At 44.2% G+C, this 18,506-nt stretch overlaps 1 protein-coding gene across 3 annotated transcripts in view; it reads right to left on the bottom strand.

Moving 5' to 3' along the window:
* The window catches only part of LOC147899540 (potassium channel KAT3-like), a 96,137-nt gene extending 77,869 nt beyond the window's left edge, over positions 1-18,268 (bottom strand). For all 3 annotated transcript variants that reach the window (XM_087378689.1, XM_087378690.1, XM_087378691.1), the window contains exons 1-2: positions 17,761-18,268; positions 17,321-17,536 (exon numbers count right to left, since the gene is read on the bottom strand). In XM_087378689.1, coding sequence (XP_087234815.1) covers positions 17,321-17,536; positions 17,761-17,948 — 404 coding nt within the window. In that variant the 5' untranslated portion in view covers positions 17,949-18,268. The remainder of the gene's footprint in view (positions 1-17,320; positions 17,537-17,760) is intronic.
* Between the last annotated feature and the right edge of the window lie 238 nt (positions 18,269-18,506).

Genomic DNA, 18,506 nt, shown 5'->3' with positions numbered 1-18,506 from the left:
ATCCAAAAGAATAGCCGTGTCATCTGCCAGCTGACTGTCCAAAAGCTCATCTTCCTGCCTCATGGAAGTCTCAGCCCAACAATATCAGCTTGAGATCTGATGTAGATACTCATGGCTTCAGCCACAAAGAAAAAAAGAAAGGGGGCTAAAGGGCATCCAAGACGGACTGATCTAGAGATCCGGAACCCGTCTCCCCTGACTCGTCCAATAAGTACCTTGCTGTGGACTGATCTATAGAGAGCAGATACCCCTCTAATCCAAGCATCTGTGAATCCGAAACGAAGAAAAGTTCCCTCCAGAAAGCTCCAATCTACCCTGTGATAAGCTTTCTCAAAGTCCAGAAGTAGAATGGCTAGCCTTGTGCCATTGGGTGTGGCCCACTCAGAAGCCTCCCAAAATGAGAAGATGTTATCAAATATGTTTTTGCCATGTACAAAGCCCGTCTGCGAATCATGAATGAGGTCTAGAAGGATGGCCTACAAACGAAGGCTGATTGCTTTCGCCAAAAAACAGAGTGCCCAATAGAGTGATAGGTCTCCATTGGGAACTAAATTCCTGCAACCACCTTTCGGAATAAGATGAATGAGTCCCTCTGTAAGTGAGTCAAGCATCTCGCCGGAGCCCCAAATGCCCTGCAAGGCTATGGTAATGTGATCCCCAATCTGATCCCATCTGAACCTAGACACTTGCCCTTGTGAAGGGCAGTAAGAGCAGTCCTGAATTATGTGTTGGCGAAATGTGCATTAAGTGAGACACTCATATCAGGTTTCACCAACGTAGGTATACACTGCCAAATAGCATCCCTAGTATCATCTTTGGCTTGCGTGTCTGGATCTGCTGTAAGAAGGGACGTAAAGAAAGTAGCAATATGCATGACAGCATCAGGATCAAAGTCTGTAGAATGCCGATGAGTCGATAAGCTGAGAGACACTTTCTCTACTATGTTTGGGGCCAAAAGTAGAGAAAAAATGCTTATTGACTCTGCCTCCGATCTGAGTCCAGAATGACTCTCGAGCATGAAAGGCATCTTCTACTCTCTTATCTAGTAGTGTTTGATGCTGAGCCCTTACTGCAGCAAGGCACTCTTGAACCCAAGCATCTGTAAGCCTTTTCTGCTCTTCTCTCTGAAGGGCTATTAGTTGCTGACGAATGCCAACCTCTCGCCTGAGAATCTCACATCTCCTAGTGCGAGCAACTGAGTGAAAAAATCCACTAATATCAGTGAGGGACGAAGCCACGTGTGACAGGCGAGGTTATCCATCTTGTACGTGAGAATCCCAAATCTGCAAAACAGCCTTTGTGAGGCCCTCCTCTGCATAAAAGGAAAAATAACTTGCTTGACTTAGCACAATCTCTAGCATCCAGTTTGTGTTCCTGAAGAAAGAGTATGTCTATAGAACCACCAGTTACACCTGGATGAAGCTCGTTATGAATTAGCTACCTACGGCGGCAATGTGGCACACCACCTAGGTTCCGAACGTTCGAGCTGCTGACAATCCTCATCGATGAGAGAAGGTCAGGTGAAAGACCTTACCTGACCTGGTGCCAGAGACAATCCTCTCCTGCGAAAAACCCCTCCTATCAAGTGGAAAGTCAATAGGGGAAAGAATCACCACACCTACAGAGGGGAGGCTCTGTGTATAGGAATCTCGATAACAGCCTCCCCTAAAGTGGAGGGAGCAAACTCCTCCATATCAAACTTTGCCAGAGCTACAAAAGAGTTCCTGTGAGCCAAGTGTGGAGCCGGAGTGCGAAGAATCCCTGCAACAATCGGTGCTGTGGAAGAGATAACCCCCTTGCCTCTATCAAGAGAAGTAACATGATGATGCAAAGAAGAAGGGGGCTGCTGAGGTGGAAGGTCAAGGGACTGACTCTCAGTGTGACTGTCAGCTCTGACTCTCTCCACGTGTGAACCATGAGTGGGTAACCCCTCCTGCTCTGCACAACTGGGGGAACAAGGGTCACCACATCAACACCAGAAACTCTGAAAGGGACGTCACCTTCCTGTAAAGATGAATGGACCATGGCACCAGTGGCGTCCTGTGCAGAAGTAGGAGCAACAACCCTCACTGGTATCCAACAGGGACAATAAGAGTAGGACGTGCTGGTATTGAAAGTCCCGGTCGAGTGGCTAGTGTCCACAATGATCTGTCGGAGATCTAGTAGCACATTTTGAAGGTACAGGACATGTAGTTTGTGCCGAAGTGGTACAAGAACGAGCTGCACCAGAAGACCTTTTAGGTCTTTTCTTTTTCCTTTGGCAATCTCTGGGGAAATGACCAGGAATCTCGCATACCCTGCACTGGTCCTATCTCCCTCCTATCTCTATCCTCTGTTTGAAGAATGAGCTATCGGGGCGCTGAAGCATGATATGGTCATCCGTCATGTTAGGGTCAAAAACAATGACCCTAACTCGTGACACCCCATTAGATCTAACTGCCTCTGCTACCGAAGAGGGCATGCCAAGAAGGGGGGGGATCTTTGTGACCAAACCGAACATGGCTCCAATAGAGGCAAGGAGTCGATGATACACCTGTGGGAGGCCAGGAAATCTAATGAAAAGAGAAGTGACCCGACTATCCTCCTCCACACGATCAAAGCCCAAAGAACAGGGCATCGAGAATATCCTCCGAGAGCTAAGTGCCAAGGGACTGGCCTTGAGCACTGTAGTAGCTGAATCTGGAGAGCCTGGAAGAAACCTCGTCCTGGCAAGCGAAGATCTATCAAGTGACTTGCGAGATCTCCAGGTAACGGTGACAACATCCAGTCCCTTGCTTGTAATATGGAAGGATGGGACCCATGGATACGTGCGAAAAGAGAAGTGGAACACTCAACCTTAGTGTCCTTATTGAGCTGTTGCAACTTGTCTTTTGAAAAAATAATTGTTTTCACGGCCGGTGGAAGTGGACGTTGATTGACTAAATGGGGATCCATTCGTCGATCAGGGCAGTCAGGCTGACTCAAACACGATGAGCTCCGTTCGACCCTTTTTGTGAGTTGGGGAGAGCCCGTGAAGGGCTGAGAGTGAGCTGAAGAAGCTAGGAGGGGCGATGAGAGAAGAGATGGAACGGCGGGAGAGGACAATGAGAGGGAGTAGAGGAGAGAGGAGAGAAAGGGAGAGGAGGGGAGAGATGGAACAGGAAGGGACAATGAGAGGCAATAAAGGAGAGATGCAATGGGAAGGGACAATGAGAGGGAGTAGAGGAGAGAGGAGAGACAGGGAGAGGAGGGAAGAGTTGGGGCTGAGAGGAAAAAGGGCTAGTAGGAGGCTAGGAGAGGAGAGGAGGGGTAGACGGAAATCCGAGCCTCATTTGAGACGACGCTTTGCCAGTACTAGGTTTCCAGATGCTTTTTCTGTAGAAAAGGACCTCAGAGAGGAAGCTTTGCATATCTAGGTGTCACATATGCACAGTGGAGTGCCGTCTCCTTCTTTTTGGCTGCAACCCTCATTTGTATTAGGGACTTTTATCATTCGGTCATTAGTACCAGGAGATGAGAGATCCTCATATGTGAGATTGGTATTTTCCAGTAATCGAACGCCCTGCAGAGAGAAGAGCAAAAATGGCCTACAGATGCTTGGATTTAGGAGCGCCTTGCTACAGCAGCAAGGACTCAACAACAATATTTCTTGATCAAAGAGAAAAGTATGCATTTCATGCTCGTGAGTCATTCCAGACTTAGATGGGGGGTAGTCAATAAGCACTTCTTCTCTACTCTTGGCCCCAGCCATAGTTGAGAGTGTCTCGCATCTTATTGACTCGGACGGGTTTTTACGGACGGATCCGGATGCCGTCTTGTGCATAGCTAGCTACAAACTCTATGCTTCCCTCATCATAGCAGATCCTGACACACAGGTTCAAGATGATGCTAGACTTGCTATTTACGGAGCATTCCTGTGTTGGTGAAACCGGATATGCGAGCCTCATTGGATGCACCGTTCACCAACACAGAGTTCAAGACTGCACTCTTGGCCCTTCACAAGGGCAAGTGCCCAAATTCAGATGGACTTTCTCCCTCCTTCATTGCATGTTGGGATAAGATTGGGGATCACCTTACCTCAGACTTGTACGATGTTTGGGACTCGAGTGAGATGCCTGGCTCACTTAGTGATGGTCTCAATCATCTCATCCCAAAGGGAGGTTGCAGAAATTTAGTGTCCTAGTGGAGGCCTATTACTCTCTTGGGCACATGTTATAAAATCTTGGCCAAAGCAATAAGCATGCATTTGTAGCCCATACTTCCAAATCCTATTCATGATATGCATTAAGGTTTTATGCAGCATTTTTTATAATATCTTCTCATTCTAGGAAGCTTCAAAGTTGGCTATGCAGAGTGGCCAGAGGCTAGCCATTCTACTCTTGGACTTTGAAAAAGCTATGACAGAGTAGATTGCGGCTTTTTGGAGGGCACCATTCTTTATTTTGGCTTTACAGATGCATGGATAAGAGGGGTTTCCTCTTTATAAAGATCAGCCCACAGTCAGGTGCTTATTGGTGGGGTAAGGGGTGACAGTTTCAAATTTCTAGATTAGTCCAACAGGGATACCCTCTTGCCCCTTCCTCTTTTTGTTTGTGGCCGAAGCTATGATTATATACATTAGATCTTAAGCTGATATCTTTGGACTAAGACTCCCATTGAGACAGGAAGATAGCTTCTAGATAGTGAGCTGGTAGATTATAGTTTTTGGATGCCACTCCACATACGCTCATGTCCTTCACAACAATCTAGGATTGATTTTGCACTGCTGTGGGGGCACACATAAATTGGCACAAATCCAATGGCTTTTGGATTAGTGATGAGGGCACTCTGAACTGGGGGAATGACATAGGATTCACTTAGATTCAGAGGGTTGTTCCCATCAGATTTTCGGGATGCCAAGTCGGTTTAGGCATCTCTCCAACACACCAGTTTCCTCCCATGTTGGAGCACATAAGGAGAAATCTTATCTTCGGGGCTCTGCCAAGCTTGACCTTGCCTCGAGAGTAGTGGTGGTCACTTGGTCACGGTTTGGTTTGTTTGCTCTTGCTAGTTCCGTTAAAGGATTGTATCACTTAGCTTAAGAGACCGGTTAGGAATTTTATATGGAGTGGTCTTCATGGCACAGAAGATGTTCCAGCTAGGGTGGCTTTGGAGACTTTGATTCTCCCCACTGGGGAAGGGCAACACAACGGACCCAAACTTACAGTGTAGGGCCTCGCTCTGCAAGATGGTTGTGAGGATTCTTATGCCTAGGTAGGAGTCCTACATAATTTTTTGATCAGCATACAGTCTTGTACACCTTCGTCGAGAGGAGACTTGATGGATAGTACCAAATGGATCTTTACTTCAGCACATCTCATCTCCTTCTGCTCTTTTTTCTTCTTCTTTTTTCCTGAGAAAGGTAAATTATATTAATTCTTGGAAAAACTATACAACTAGCTTCTAGGGGAATGGGAGTGGATAGTTGCAAGGCACCGAGAGAAGAGCATCCCCTTCTTTCGTCAGAAATGCTAGGAGATTCCAGCTCAGTTGTAGAGGCTGGAGGCCCTCTAGAGCTCCTCATTGGGATTCTTTTCAGATTTCTGCAGAGATGTAGAAAAACTTTTGGAGGAGACTTTGGAAATCCCTCAGGAATAGGAAAGTCACGTTATTCATCTGGCTTACTATTCATGGAGGGATTGCAGTGAACCTGTGGAGATTCAGGTTCGGGGCTGACCCTACTTTTCCTCGATGCCACTCAGCAGTTGAGTCAGTGCAGCACTGCCTTTGGGAGTGCACTCAAGCGACGATGGTTTGGAAGGGTGTTGCTAGGATACTTTGTACTTTTCATAGAGCACCCTTCTTCATGACCTCGGGACCAGTTGCTTGGTTGTCACTCATTGGTCCACAGGCTTTCTTCGAGAGACATGACACAGACACAGCTTTTTTTGTTTGACGACATCTTGTGGAGTCATGCTTCCTCCGGGATGTTCCGTTTACTCCATTCAGAGCTCCCCACACTTCTGTAGACACATCTTGGGAGATTCTAGATTGTCTCACAGGAGGGCATATTTGGAGAGCCAGATGTACAGAGGCTTTGGAGGACTCCCAGGTTCACCCTTCTCAGACTATGGCCAGTATCTGGGCAAATACTATACACACTTTGATGGCCATTTGGGCAAACATACAAGGAACCTCTAGGACTGCTATTGCTAGGAGGGTTTCTTTTCTCAGAGTCTGGAAGGATTGTCCTTTCTTCTCTGACTCTCCTTCAGGGATGAGGTGGCGTTTTCGGCCGCCACCCGGGATTTTTGTTTGCTCATTCTGAGCTATTTTTTTCCTCATGCTTCACATGATGTACTCCCACACTTGAGCTTGCTCTGCGGTATTTATTCATACTTAATGAAGTACTTTTCTTGAAAAAAAAAAAAGGAGTTGTCGATGAAAAACAAGAAGAGGAATAGATTGCCAACTACAAGAAATAACACCCGTTTCTGGATCTCATGGCTCATCGCCTATAGAGATTCCAAAATAGGAGCTAGCAACCATGGAGGTGGTCTATATATCCAGTGAATACCCCTCGTGGAAAGGGTGTAGAATACTCCTAGTGGCCATATCTAGCGGAATCGCGCCCGCCTCTTTGTCAGTCGCTCTCGAGTCTTCTTCCGCTCTTATGGCTGTCATGAAAGCTTGGGCCAGCTTAAGGAGAACTTTTCAAGGATTCCCCTTCCTCTCATGAAGAGATCAATAGGCAGCCCGTCGTGTGGAACGATAGTATATTGGATGATCATGGTAGACCACTTGGTGCTTCTCACTATATGCAGCTGCAGAGGTTGGGAGCGCTCTCTATTGGGATAGTTTTCATATTTCTACTAATCTACAAAAAAACTTTGGAGGAGACTCTAGAAATCCCATAGGAATAGTAAAATCACTCTCTTCTTCTAGCTTTCGATTCATGGTGGGACTGCAGTGAACCTATGGAGATCCAGATTTGGAGCCATCCCTACATGTCCTCGTTTCCATTTTGCTGTGGAGACAATTCAGCATTGCTTATCCGATTGCAGACAGGCGAAGACTACTTAGAAGGGGATTGCTAGTATTTTCAGCTTTTTTGCTCTATCCCCCTTCTTCATGACTGGGGGCTCAGTTGCTTGGCTTTCTCTTTCGAGACCTCGGGTCTTTTTTTAGAGACATGACTCATCTTGGGCCCTAGTGATCAGACGATGGTCGAGTCATGCTCCTTGGATGATGTTCATGTCTTACTCTTTAGGGTTGTTCATGCCTCAGTGGACTCTTCTTGGGAGATATTGGTGAGCATTTCAGCATGGTATATTTGGAGAGCCAGATGCAGAGAGGCTTTGGATGGATTCCAAGTCAACCCCTCCCACACTTTGGCCAGTACATGGACAGACACTATATGTACACTGATGGCCATATGGACGAGTATGCAAGGATCCTCTCGGGCAGCTTCTACTAGGAGAGCTATCTTCCTCAAGGAATGGAGTGGCTCCCCCTTTTTCTCTGAAACTTCTACAGGGTTGAGATGGCATTTTCAGCCTCAACCTTGGTTATTTTCTACCTCTTTTTGAAGATTCTTTTCTAATGCATTGCAAGATGTATTTCCTCCCTTTTTTGCCAAAAAAAAAAAACATGTATTTCTTCCTTGAGCTTGCTCTTGTGGGTTTTATTCATACTTAATGGAAGTCTATTTTTGCAACAATTTTTTTTTCCCCAAATCCGCATAACTACAATTGAAAGATTCTCTTTTGCATAAAAACTAAAAAAAGTTTTAAAAAAGATTCTCTTTTGCATAAAAACATATGGAATCCTAATACTGGTGGTAACCAGATAGTGATTAAGACTAAGGTGGCACTTTCAGCCTCTTCCTTGGTTTCTTTCTAGTTTGTACTGAGGGCTTTTGTTGACATGTTCCGGGTGGCTTTTTGGTTCATGCCATGCATGATGTATTTCCGCTCTGAGCTAGCTCTTGCAGGTTTTTATCTTGCAAAAAACCAAAAAAAGATAGCGGTCGAAAGAAGATGCCTCAAGGGCAATGTAAATAATACCACCTCTATCCAAATTGCGATCATCCACATAAAATCCTCCAACCCATGCATGGATGGGACTCAGCATCTTTTGTTTGATAAGGAAAATAAAAGCGACTATGACAAGGCATGAAAAGCGTCATCAATCAAGAATCTCTGCCTCTGGACTGAAAAATGAATGCATCTTAGAATCTCTCTTAAGAGAATGAATGCCACCTTTCCTTCCTCCTCTTTTGTTTGTAGACAACTCCACTATGTTAAAATCATCTCCAACTACCCAAGAATCAGCAATAGGAGCCAAGGATCATTTCCTTCTAGAAGAGAACTCATTTCCCTTTATACTCCCATAGGAGCCAAGGATCGTTTCCTTCTGGAAGAGAACTCATTCCCTTTATTGTTGGGAGCATAGAGGTTGAGAAAGTTGATTCATCCATCTATCAACAAGATAACCCACTGAGACCTAGATGGAATATTGATACCACGGCCTACCACAAGGGAGAGAATGTCAGTTGAAATTGAAATATGAGTCCCTCCCATAGTGCCAAGTGTAGTAGACAAAAAGTTATGGCTTGAAATCATCTTACTTGAGTTAGTACAATCCATAAGGCCCAATTTGTGTTCCTAGATAAATTTAATAAGCATGGGTCCCTCTGAGACCCCAGGATGCAGCTGATTACGGGTCAATTGTCTTCAGCAGCAATGAGAAACACCACTAAGACCCTAAATGTTCCAGCTAGCAATCCTCATCAACGGGAGGAAGAAGCTTGGAACTGCTTCTTAGATCTTATGGAAGCATCTGCCATCTCTGGACCTTGACTATTGAGACAGGGGTTGAAGTCATGGATCTTTTGGCTTTGCATCATCAAGGAGAAAAATTTGGATCATCTAAAGGAGTTGGAGTGGGAAAAATGGTTTCTGTCATGGAAGCGGCAAAAAGTCCATCTGATAGAATGATAACTGTGCTATCTCGTTCCAATGGAAGTCAATGCCTTTGACCTCAAAAAAGTCTCCACAATCAACCAATATTACTTTGCATGAGCTGAAAGGGAGTCCTCAAATTTCTTGCATGTGTACTCAGCCAATGAAGAAAATGAAGCCTCCTCTTTGATAGCATTGTCTCCATATCTCAATATAGGAGTGTAAACCAAACCATGTCCTCCATCAAGTCAAAGAACCTACTGAGTTGAAGGAGAGAGAGCCTAATCAGGAGTCTGAGCAGTGAGAATGCAAAAAATGGGCATGAGAAGGGGACTCCTAATTCGAGGGAGCAGGAAAATCGAATGAATTCATTATGTACCTCTGTTGAGACAATGGCTTGGCATCTAAGATCAACTGAATCCGATGTTGGCATAATTCTAGTGGAACTCCCCGTAAATCAGTGTAGCTCTAGGCAAACACGTCTTCATATTGCAAAAAAGATTTTTGACATCTTGAAGTTGTTCATCAACCACCTTGGCACTTACTAGAATTGTGTGGTTCCTCGGTTGTTCCCAAATTCAGTCCTGGGTTGGTTTTGAAACCAAGTTCTCAGAACCAAGCCGAGTAATGGTTGTTCTTGTTGGCTTGACTAGTTGTCTTTTTCCAATCACACCCTCAGTGAAATTGCTAGGGTACAAGTGCTTTTGCTCTTGAGCTTCTCTTCTTTGGTAATATGTTTGATTTTAGTAGCTACTTGGAATAGATCTATCTCCCCTACATGCTATAGAGACTGATCTTGCTTGATATCTTGCTCAGATCGGTTGGGATTTGCATCTCAGTGTCATCATCTGAGAACCCAAATCATGTAATACCTTGGCACTTTTTAACTAGGGTCTACCCAACAACAATGGATAGGCAATCATTTCCATAGAGATGAGCATCAAACTAACTTTATAATGCACTCCTCCAAATGTGTGAAAAAGATCCAAGAGCATGCCTTTGGGTTCCACGGGTCTCTGGTTTGCCATACGCACCTGGAATGAGTTTCAATCATTTGACCACGGCTTCTGATACTATGTTGACTCTAGAGCTACCATCCATGATGTTACCTGGTACATTCTACTTCTTTTTGGCAGTAATAACTGGGACTGCCTCATCCACTACCAGGGTATCAATGACCGGAATGGTCACAAGGGACTCCACTACTGGTGGAAAAGCTTTGAGCTGCTTAAGAAGGAATTCACGGCAGTAAAAAGCAAGTTGTAAAAGTTCAGCCACATTGTAAGGCTTAACTTCATGTTATAGAAAGTTTCCCATGCTTGGGTCATTTTTGAGCTCTGCCTCTTGGTGTGACTCGGCTCGGGATGAAACAACTTGTTGAGGCCTCACCTGCCTCCGTCGAACATGGAGTCGAATTGTACTCGAATGGTAGATCGATTGCAGGGTTTTGCCTTGTAATTCTTTGTGGCCAATTTTGCTGCTGCTTTTTTCTGCTCCTTCCAATTGACGCCTTTGCCTTGGCTCAGGCTGCAACAACTTGTTGAGGCTTCACCGACCTTGGTCAAACATGGCATCAAATCGTACTCGAATGGCAGGTCAATTGCAGGGGCTTTGCCTTTTAATACTTTGGCCAACTTTGCTGCTGCTTGTTTTTGCTCCTTCCAATTGATGTCTTTGGCTTGGGGTGGTCCCTTTTCAGAATTAATTCCTAGTCTCTGGGATGAGGTGATCGCATTGGTATCCACCGAATCTACTATAGGTCGGGGTCAACCTCTTGCTTTCTGCATTGCTCTTGTGTAGTTTGATGTGCTCCAACCATAACTTGCATTCTGTCTTAGTGTGACCATGCTCTCTACAGAAGTAGCATCTAATTTGTGGTGATCCATGACTTTTCTCTTTGCCATTTTTAACTCTACCCTTCCCTCGGCCTTGCTCGGGCCTTGGGACACTCATCTTTGGGCTTGCTGCCTTGTGTCACTTGGTTGACTTCCACACTAAGATTTTGTGTCGTCATGCCCAAACTTAGTACAAATATTAATACTTGATCCGACAGAGTCGTCTTCAGTGTGTCCATGTTGAGAGCATTTGTTGCACCACTTTACATTCGGACCAGCCTTTCCTCCAATACCCAATTCTTGCAAGGCCCTTCTTTTTCTTGGACTTGGCTGCACTACCTTAAGGCGTTCAGCCTTATTGACCTAGCATTTTTGGCACTTCAATACATAATCTTAGACGTCCTTACCTATTCCACACCAAAAGAATTGCCTTTTCAGAAGCGCATGTCTTCTGAATTCTCGAGTGTCCAGCACTCAGACTATCATGACACTCAAAGAGAATTTGGCGCCTAATGTTATTATTATCCGGGACACATACTCTACCCTTATAGAGTAGGTAGCCATCCTCAATAGTATATTTTTTCCACTTTATCACCAACCTATGGTGTGCCGCCATTTTCATGTGACTCCTCAGTGAAAGCCTCTCGATTAGTTAGATCCTTCTTCACTATTGCTTTCCATAATTCAGAAAAGTGATGATCAAATTCACATTTTCCTTTTAAGGACTCTCGGAATCATTCTAAAATTGAGTAAAACTCAATTCATTAACAATGGGCATTCAGCTAAGGGAATCTGCTACCACATTAAACTTCCTTTTCTGATATGTCAATTGTATATCAAACTCTTGCATTAATTCAACCCATCTAGCTTTCCTACCTTTAAGCTCTAGCCGATTGCAAATCCACTTAATGCTCTTTCGAATTTGATACCATACAAATAGTGCCTTCACTTCTTCAAAGCATAGACTATAGCATACAGTTCCTTCTCATATACCGAGTAATTTTGTTGGGCATGATCTAACTTTTTGCTTTTAAAAGCCACTGGTCGACATTGTAAAAGTACCGCACCAATAGTAAAATCACTAGCATCTGTCTCAACCATGAATGATTCATTGGGATCCACTACTTTTAAGATAGGAGTTGCTGCTATAGCTACTTTTAGTTTTTCAAAACTCCACTTTCGAGGTTCACAAAGATATACCTCACATTCTTCTTGGTGTAGTAGTCATTCCAATTCCATCGAACAAATAAGAGGAGAGCTAGGCACATCATGTTCTCCTTGAATCTGAAAGACTCTACTCTCTTTTTCAAACATAATGGAGTTATTAGGATAACTCCGTTGTAAGCTATGCCCAAGACTATACAACAACTCTCGACCAAGCAGAACATCTGTTCGATCGAGATGCATGATTTGGAAATCCAAGGCATCCTAATAGCCCTAAATATTCATCTCTACTCCATGTATCATGGTGTCCCAAACCTTCTTATCATAACCCTTTGCCAAAGAGACCACATATGGGTTCTTCAAGAAATTATGTGTTGCACTAACATCGTTCATCCCTCTTACCCTTTGCCCCTTTATTTTTCCATGCATCCTCATTAAATCATGAGGACCAAAGGTGGGCTACCACATTGCCGATGATAGATAGCACATGTGAGTACCTCAATGTATCTTTCAAACCATTAAGCGGCAACACCTGCATCGCATGTACTTGTTTTTGTGAAGGTCTATTTGGGGCTTTAGCTCCCGCTTGTTTATTTTTAGGGCAGTTCCAAGCAGCATGGTCTTTGCCCAAATATTTGAAGCAAAGATTTTTGCTTGTTTATTTTTAGGGCAGGTTCCAAGCAACATGGTCTTTGCCCAAACATTTGAAGTAAAGATTTTCCTGTTTGGCCCTTTCATAATCCTCTTTCTTCGAGAGAGGATAATTTTGTGTTTAAGGTTTCTTAGGTGGTGCTTGAGGAACCTCCTTAAAGTGCTCCTTCCTTTTCAAATTGAGAAATTTTGTTGAAACTTAGGAACAAAACTTGTTTGTTCTAAAGTTTCAACTTTGGATTTTTTCATCATATCGTCGTATATGTAGGCATACTTAGTTGCTTCTTCAAAGGTTTTGGGAGAATTTCTTTTCACCTCAACCTTATAAGTGTCTTTGAGACCTCTCACGAAACCTCTTATCTTCTGGAATTCATTAATTTCTTTTAGCTTAAGGACTGCCTCCCTATAATTCGCTATATAGTGGACTAGAGTATTTTTACCCATAATGCAATTGTCCCAAGTCTCCCATGCTCTTTCTAATTCATTTTCCAGTAAAAACTCTTTTAAGAAGGCTTGTTAACTCAGCCTAATACCTAGGAATTCTATCATTTTCTCTCAGGCTCATCCACCATTTATAGGCCTTGTTTCCAAGGAAAAGACTTGTTTCCACCATGACTTGATTTTAAGGAGGGGTATTCCTGAGTCGATGAAAGTCTTGCCACTTTTGCAAAACTTATTAATCGCATCTTTATTGCACTCTTTTTCTTCCCCATTGAAAATTGGTGGTTTCAAGTCCTTAAGAATGTTAGAGGTTTCTCTAAGTCAAGAGGTGGATTTCTCAACTTGATTAGGAGGAGTCGGTGATTTTTCCACAGGCGTTACTGATTGGGGATCGGCTAACTTGGATCTTCACTGTATCACTAATAGTTCCTAACTGTGTTTCCATATTTTGTGTTCGAGTTTCAAGTTTAGTGAATTTCAAGTTTACGGAATTCACTAATCATCGTAGTCTATGTCCTCCATTTCCATGTTATCCTCATGAGTTTCATTTTGTACCTCCTCATGTATTTCCTCTCCAGCTATAGCTTTTCCTTTTCTAGCCCTTTCCTCGCTCTCCCTAACCATTTCATATCTTTCCAGAGTTGGTGAGTTTTTCAGATTTTTATAAAGCAGAAAGCTTTATTGAGAGGAAAATATGATTGCCACTTCCCTCGAATTTGCCCGATAGCCTTGGATTTGTCTTTTGAATTTAAACCTGCTCTCGTTGCACCACGCAAGTTGTAATTCTTCAATCCCGCTCTCGAACTTCTCAACTTGATCTTCGATCCTCGTCTTTAAATTTGGAGAAGCTAAAATGACTTGGAGTGCCTTGGAGAGAAAGAGGCAAGCGGGGGAAGGGAAGAAAAGAGAAAAGGCTATTAGACTTACGATTTCAAAGGGGTACAAAATGTATGTGATGAAGTGGCTTTTTTCCCAAAGGTTTTTAAACCTTGGAATGACGTGGCTGCAGCCTAATCGACGAGCACATCTGTGGAGATATCCTCGGGAGTCGAAAGCGTCTCAAGCCTCTATCAAGCTCTCCCGCGGAATCGACTTTAAAGCTATCAGGCTGCAGCTTTAGGCACCGCGCGAAGTCACGACGGGTTTGGACCTTGCTGTCATGCGGCTGTTTTGAAAGACTACTGCAGTTTGAAGCTCTTGTTAATCACGGACTACTGCAGTTTGACATTGGCGCAAACTCTCCACGCTCTTATCTACATAATAATTGGAACTGCCAGTTTAAAGATAAGCAAGACGTGGCCGGGCAAGAGTCGTGCGCAGAAACGGGACGGCGTTTCGTAATATATGATGAAACCATGAACTATGATGATGCTAAGCTATTAGAGGCTTGTCTTTCTTGGTCGTCGCTTAAACCTCAAACAAAAAGCCTGTTGTTTAGAAGCATATCGTGCATGGTCTGTTGATTACCAAGCTCTAATACCAATAGTACAATCATGAGGGCTCTTTCTGCTGATTCCAGCCAGCCACGGATTCCAATGATCCCCATGTGAATACTCTCTTTCCTTCTTCATCCTTGGAGATCTCTCTCTAGAAGCCTCCCCCTAGCCCAACGCTTGTCAATTGGCCTCATACCTTGGTGCCATGTGTCCCATAAGGGACCTTACCATTCTAGCCCTCTCATAGAGTTCATTTGCACCCCTTTATTAATGTCCAAGCCTAGGCGTAACCCTAGTTTCAAACCCTCTAGGCCTCATAGTATGCAAGCATCGTCAAGCCCTCTGGTCTCCCACCTGACCATAATCACACCACAAGGTTCCCGAACCCATTGACGTAACAGTAGCTTTGGTGACTACTTCAATGGGTTCAATTTGTGCTACTGACTATCACTCTAGAGGCTAGATTCAACCTAGCTGAACTCCAAAAGACGAGTTTCCTCCTGATACTCTCCATCGCGTGAGTAAACTACCAAGATGAAGAAATCCTAACATCTCAAATATCTAACTAAAAGACCTCTCTAGATCCAAGTGAAACCAAAATCAATCCCCAAGCAGAAGAGTCCTCATCATTGATCCAAAGGCCATTGGATTTATGCCAATTAATTTGTTCCCTTGCTGCAAGACACAACAAATCCAAAGCTGTCTTGAAAGTTGTAAGGATCTGAGGGAAGGCATCCAAGTAAACTCTTGTGTCATCTGCAATGCAAGCTCAATGTCTGGAAGCTCCTCATCACCTCTAAGGGGGAGTCTCAAACCAAGGATATCCGCCTCAGGCCTAAACAAAGGAGCAAGAAGGCATCTTTAGAGATTGATATGAAAGTCTAAAACCTCTGATAAGAACCTAACTGTGGGCTGATCTGTAAAGAGAGGATACACCACTAATTAAAGAATGAAAAAGACCAAAATGCACTAGTGTATCGTCTAAGAATCCCCAATCTACTCTATCACAAGCTTTCACAAAATCCAAGGCTAGAATAGCAAGGTCCTAGCCACTCTACTATTCGAGGCCTCCCAAAATGAAGAGATGTTACCAAAGATGCTACGCCCATGCACAAAGCCAATCCAAGGTTAGGAGGCAGGGCAGAAAGCATCCAACCCCTTCTCCAAGTGTGGGATCCATCAATGCATGTTAAAAGGGATAGCGGAACTTTCCTATTCCACATCTTTATGAAGCTGTTACAACTAGTCGTTTGAAAATAAGCAGGTTCTCAGGGCCAAAGGGGAAGAAGAAGGATTGGCTGAATGGGGAACCATTAGTAGATGGAAGGCTGGCTAGTGTAGGTGAGTGTGTGCATGACTGAAGGGGTGGAGGGAAGAGAACTGAGGTGAAGGACAGGTGAACAAAGAGTAACAGGACAGCAGGAGACATGCACATACTAGAGTCCGTACAAAAGTACGGACGGTCATACTCTTGTACGGAGTGAAAAGAGAATGAGGCGCACCGTGCACCGACGAGGGAGGGAGTGACCTTACAACAGTACGGGTGAACACGGGCGAAATCAGCAGGCAAAGAGGCAATACGGGCAGGGCAGAGGGCGACTGAACTTGGAAGAGTTTGTACGGGTAGGGCAGAGGGTCAAAAGCAGGCAGTAGAGGCTGCAGAGGCAGCGCAGAGGGCAGCTGGTGACGGGGAGGAACAGCCCATAGACTACTGAATGTGAGCATTTTCGGCATCCATGTTCATGAATCGGAATACTACACAGCAAAAACAAGCTGCTCCGTCGATGACTGCTCATGAGAGCAAACTCCTCTTCCCCGCACGAACATGCACCAATGTTTTCAGAGATTTGAATAGGAGGTGAGCAGGAGGCCTGATACCAGATGAAAGTGCAATGCAAGTGTATTCCACGATAAACCAACAGTAGCAATTTCCAGTGTTCCATGCCACAGAAAACCTTTCCAAAGTTCTACCTTGTTAGGCTAGCTTTACGTATAGTCAGGAACCACCCTACTACCTAGCATTGTGTCTTGTACCAGAAGAGCCCTTTTATCACCAATACATGGATACCGTGGCTGCTATAGCTAATGGAGAATCAGAATGGTATCCTTTCAAGCGAAAGTAATAATCAGTACTTCAACATCATTGACTAATATGGAACGTCATCTGAAAAAGGTGTCATGCTTTTGATTGACCGTATCAAGAAGTCTGCTGTGAGCTGGCTTTTAGACCTAATTGTCCATCCATTCTGAGTGGACATGTATCTCCCTCCTTTAACAGGTAAATTGGTTTTCTTGGCATGTGAAGCGAGAGTCCTTATATCATTGTCTTTTCAATCGATTCCCTCACAAATTTTTACTCATTTGCTGAGTGGAATAATAGGCACACTTATTTTTTGGCAAAACAAAACACTTTCAAAATTTTGAGTCCATCCTTTACGTTGAGGCTGAGCTAGTCGTCTCACCAGTAGCAAAGGCTATGTCACAGAATTCTAGGCAGCGAACCATATTTAAAAGCACCAGAGGTATGTGAGGTAGTAGCATAAAAACCCAAAACCTTGGATTTCAGGAATCTGGGGATGGGAATATGCAGAGTCTATCTTCATTGGACACTTCATTTTGGTGCACATTTCAGAGAGCTTTAAATGTCCTTTTCTTTTCTGGGACGTACCTAGATACTTTTATCTGCATTTCAAAACTTTTCGACCTAGTTTCTGAAACATTGGCAACTTTTTCCTCCTTAATTTCACTCCCAGTGGATCCTTTGCACATCTAATTGTTCTACTAGAAGAAAAGCCCCCTCTAGCATGCAAATGTTTCATTTTCCCACGAAATGAGAACCTTACTTATAGGGGGAGATGGTGGCTGTTCTTACCTCATTGCTATTTCGGAATGGTTATCGACAATCTCGTAGGTACTTTTATGCACATAGGGCACAAAAAAAGTGAGGACGATGTCTGCTCCGAAGAATGCATCGATTACACAGTCTATCACCAAAAAGTGCGTTGGTAGGTCCCGCAGGAAAGCAAACTCAAATGGCGAAACCCACGCAGAATGGAGCACCAGTAATGTTAGAAAGTTTTGCCACCATCTGCAGTAGGTTAAAAACACTCTTGAAGTCGACAAGTTTCAAATATATCTGCGCGCAATATAACCGTATGCAATTAACCAGAAGATCAGCGTGGGCATTAATCATTGTAGAGAAGTCACAAAAGCACAATCCCGAACTCAACTACGCACCGCCACTCAAACGTCGATCGCTGTATGACTCTTTACAAACATGGTAGGCTACTAGGCATGGAATGATTAGATTACCTGTATCGAGGGTCATATGGAGCGATTGTGTATCTCTTAAGTCGAACATGACTGCTACTCCTTAGTACTCCTAAGGAGGGTAGGAGAGCGCTGTAGACGCTCTTGAAACTTGCGTTCACGGAGGGGTCGCCATCAATATTTCTCTTCCATTTGTTTGTGATCCTGCGGAGCCAATCAAGAGCGCCCATTCTTGCAGTAGAGAATTATATCAGATAGCAGACGCCCAAAGGCTAGTTTGCTCGTGTTATGAAGGTTTGCAAAGGGAGACGCAATGGTGACAAGGAGCTGGGCATGAGGCACGAGCGAGTAGAGCGATTGAGCTTCTAAGTTCTGATGGTGGTGCAAGACGGAGCGGAGCAGTAACCACAATATTCTATCGCGCTCGTCGTAGCATCTGCTTCTGATTAAATCCACTGGAGCAGCACTCCAATACAGATGGTGACCAGGGTGGTCAAGTCGAAGATGTCAATCACTAATATAGCATCAAAAAGACGCCAGGGAAGCTCGAAAGACGAGGTTGGGAAATATATTTTCACGTAGATGAAGCGATGGGGGGGGGGGGTGCAAGAGGAAGCGGCAGATGATGATGATCAAGAGGTTGCAGAAGGAACAAAACGAAGCTGCAACTGATCGAGTGATGAGCTGAACAATTGCGGAACGCTTGGCAAGGTGGAGAGGAAAGGTGGGCAAAATTGATGTGGATTGAAAAGATCGTGCAACTGATCGACTGAGCAGATGCTTGTGAA

The sequence above is a fragment of the Dipteris shenzhenensis genome, chromosome 8 (assembly GCF_047967505.1).
Source record: "Dipteris shenzhenensis isolate YYH24624 ecotype China chromosome 8, Dip_SZ_1.0, whole genome shotgun sequence".
NCBI classification, from domain to species: Eukaryota; Viridiplantae; Streptophyta; class Polypodiopsida; order Gleicheniales; family Dipteridaceae; genus Dipteris; species Dipteris shenzhenensis.
This window is presented reverse-complemented; position numbering and strand designations above follow the sequence as displayed.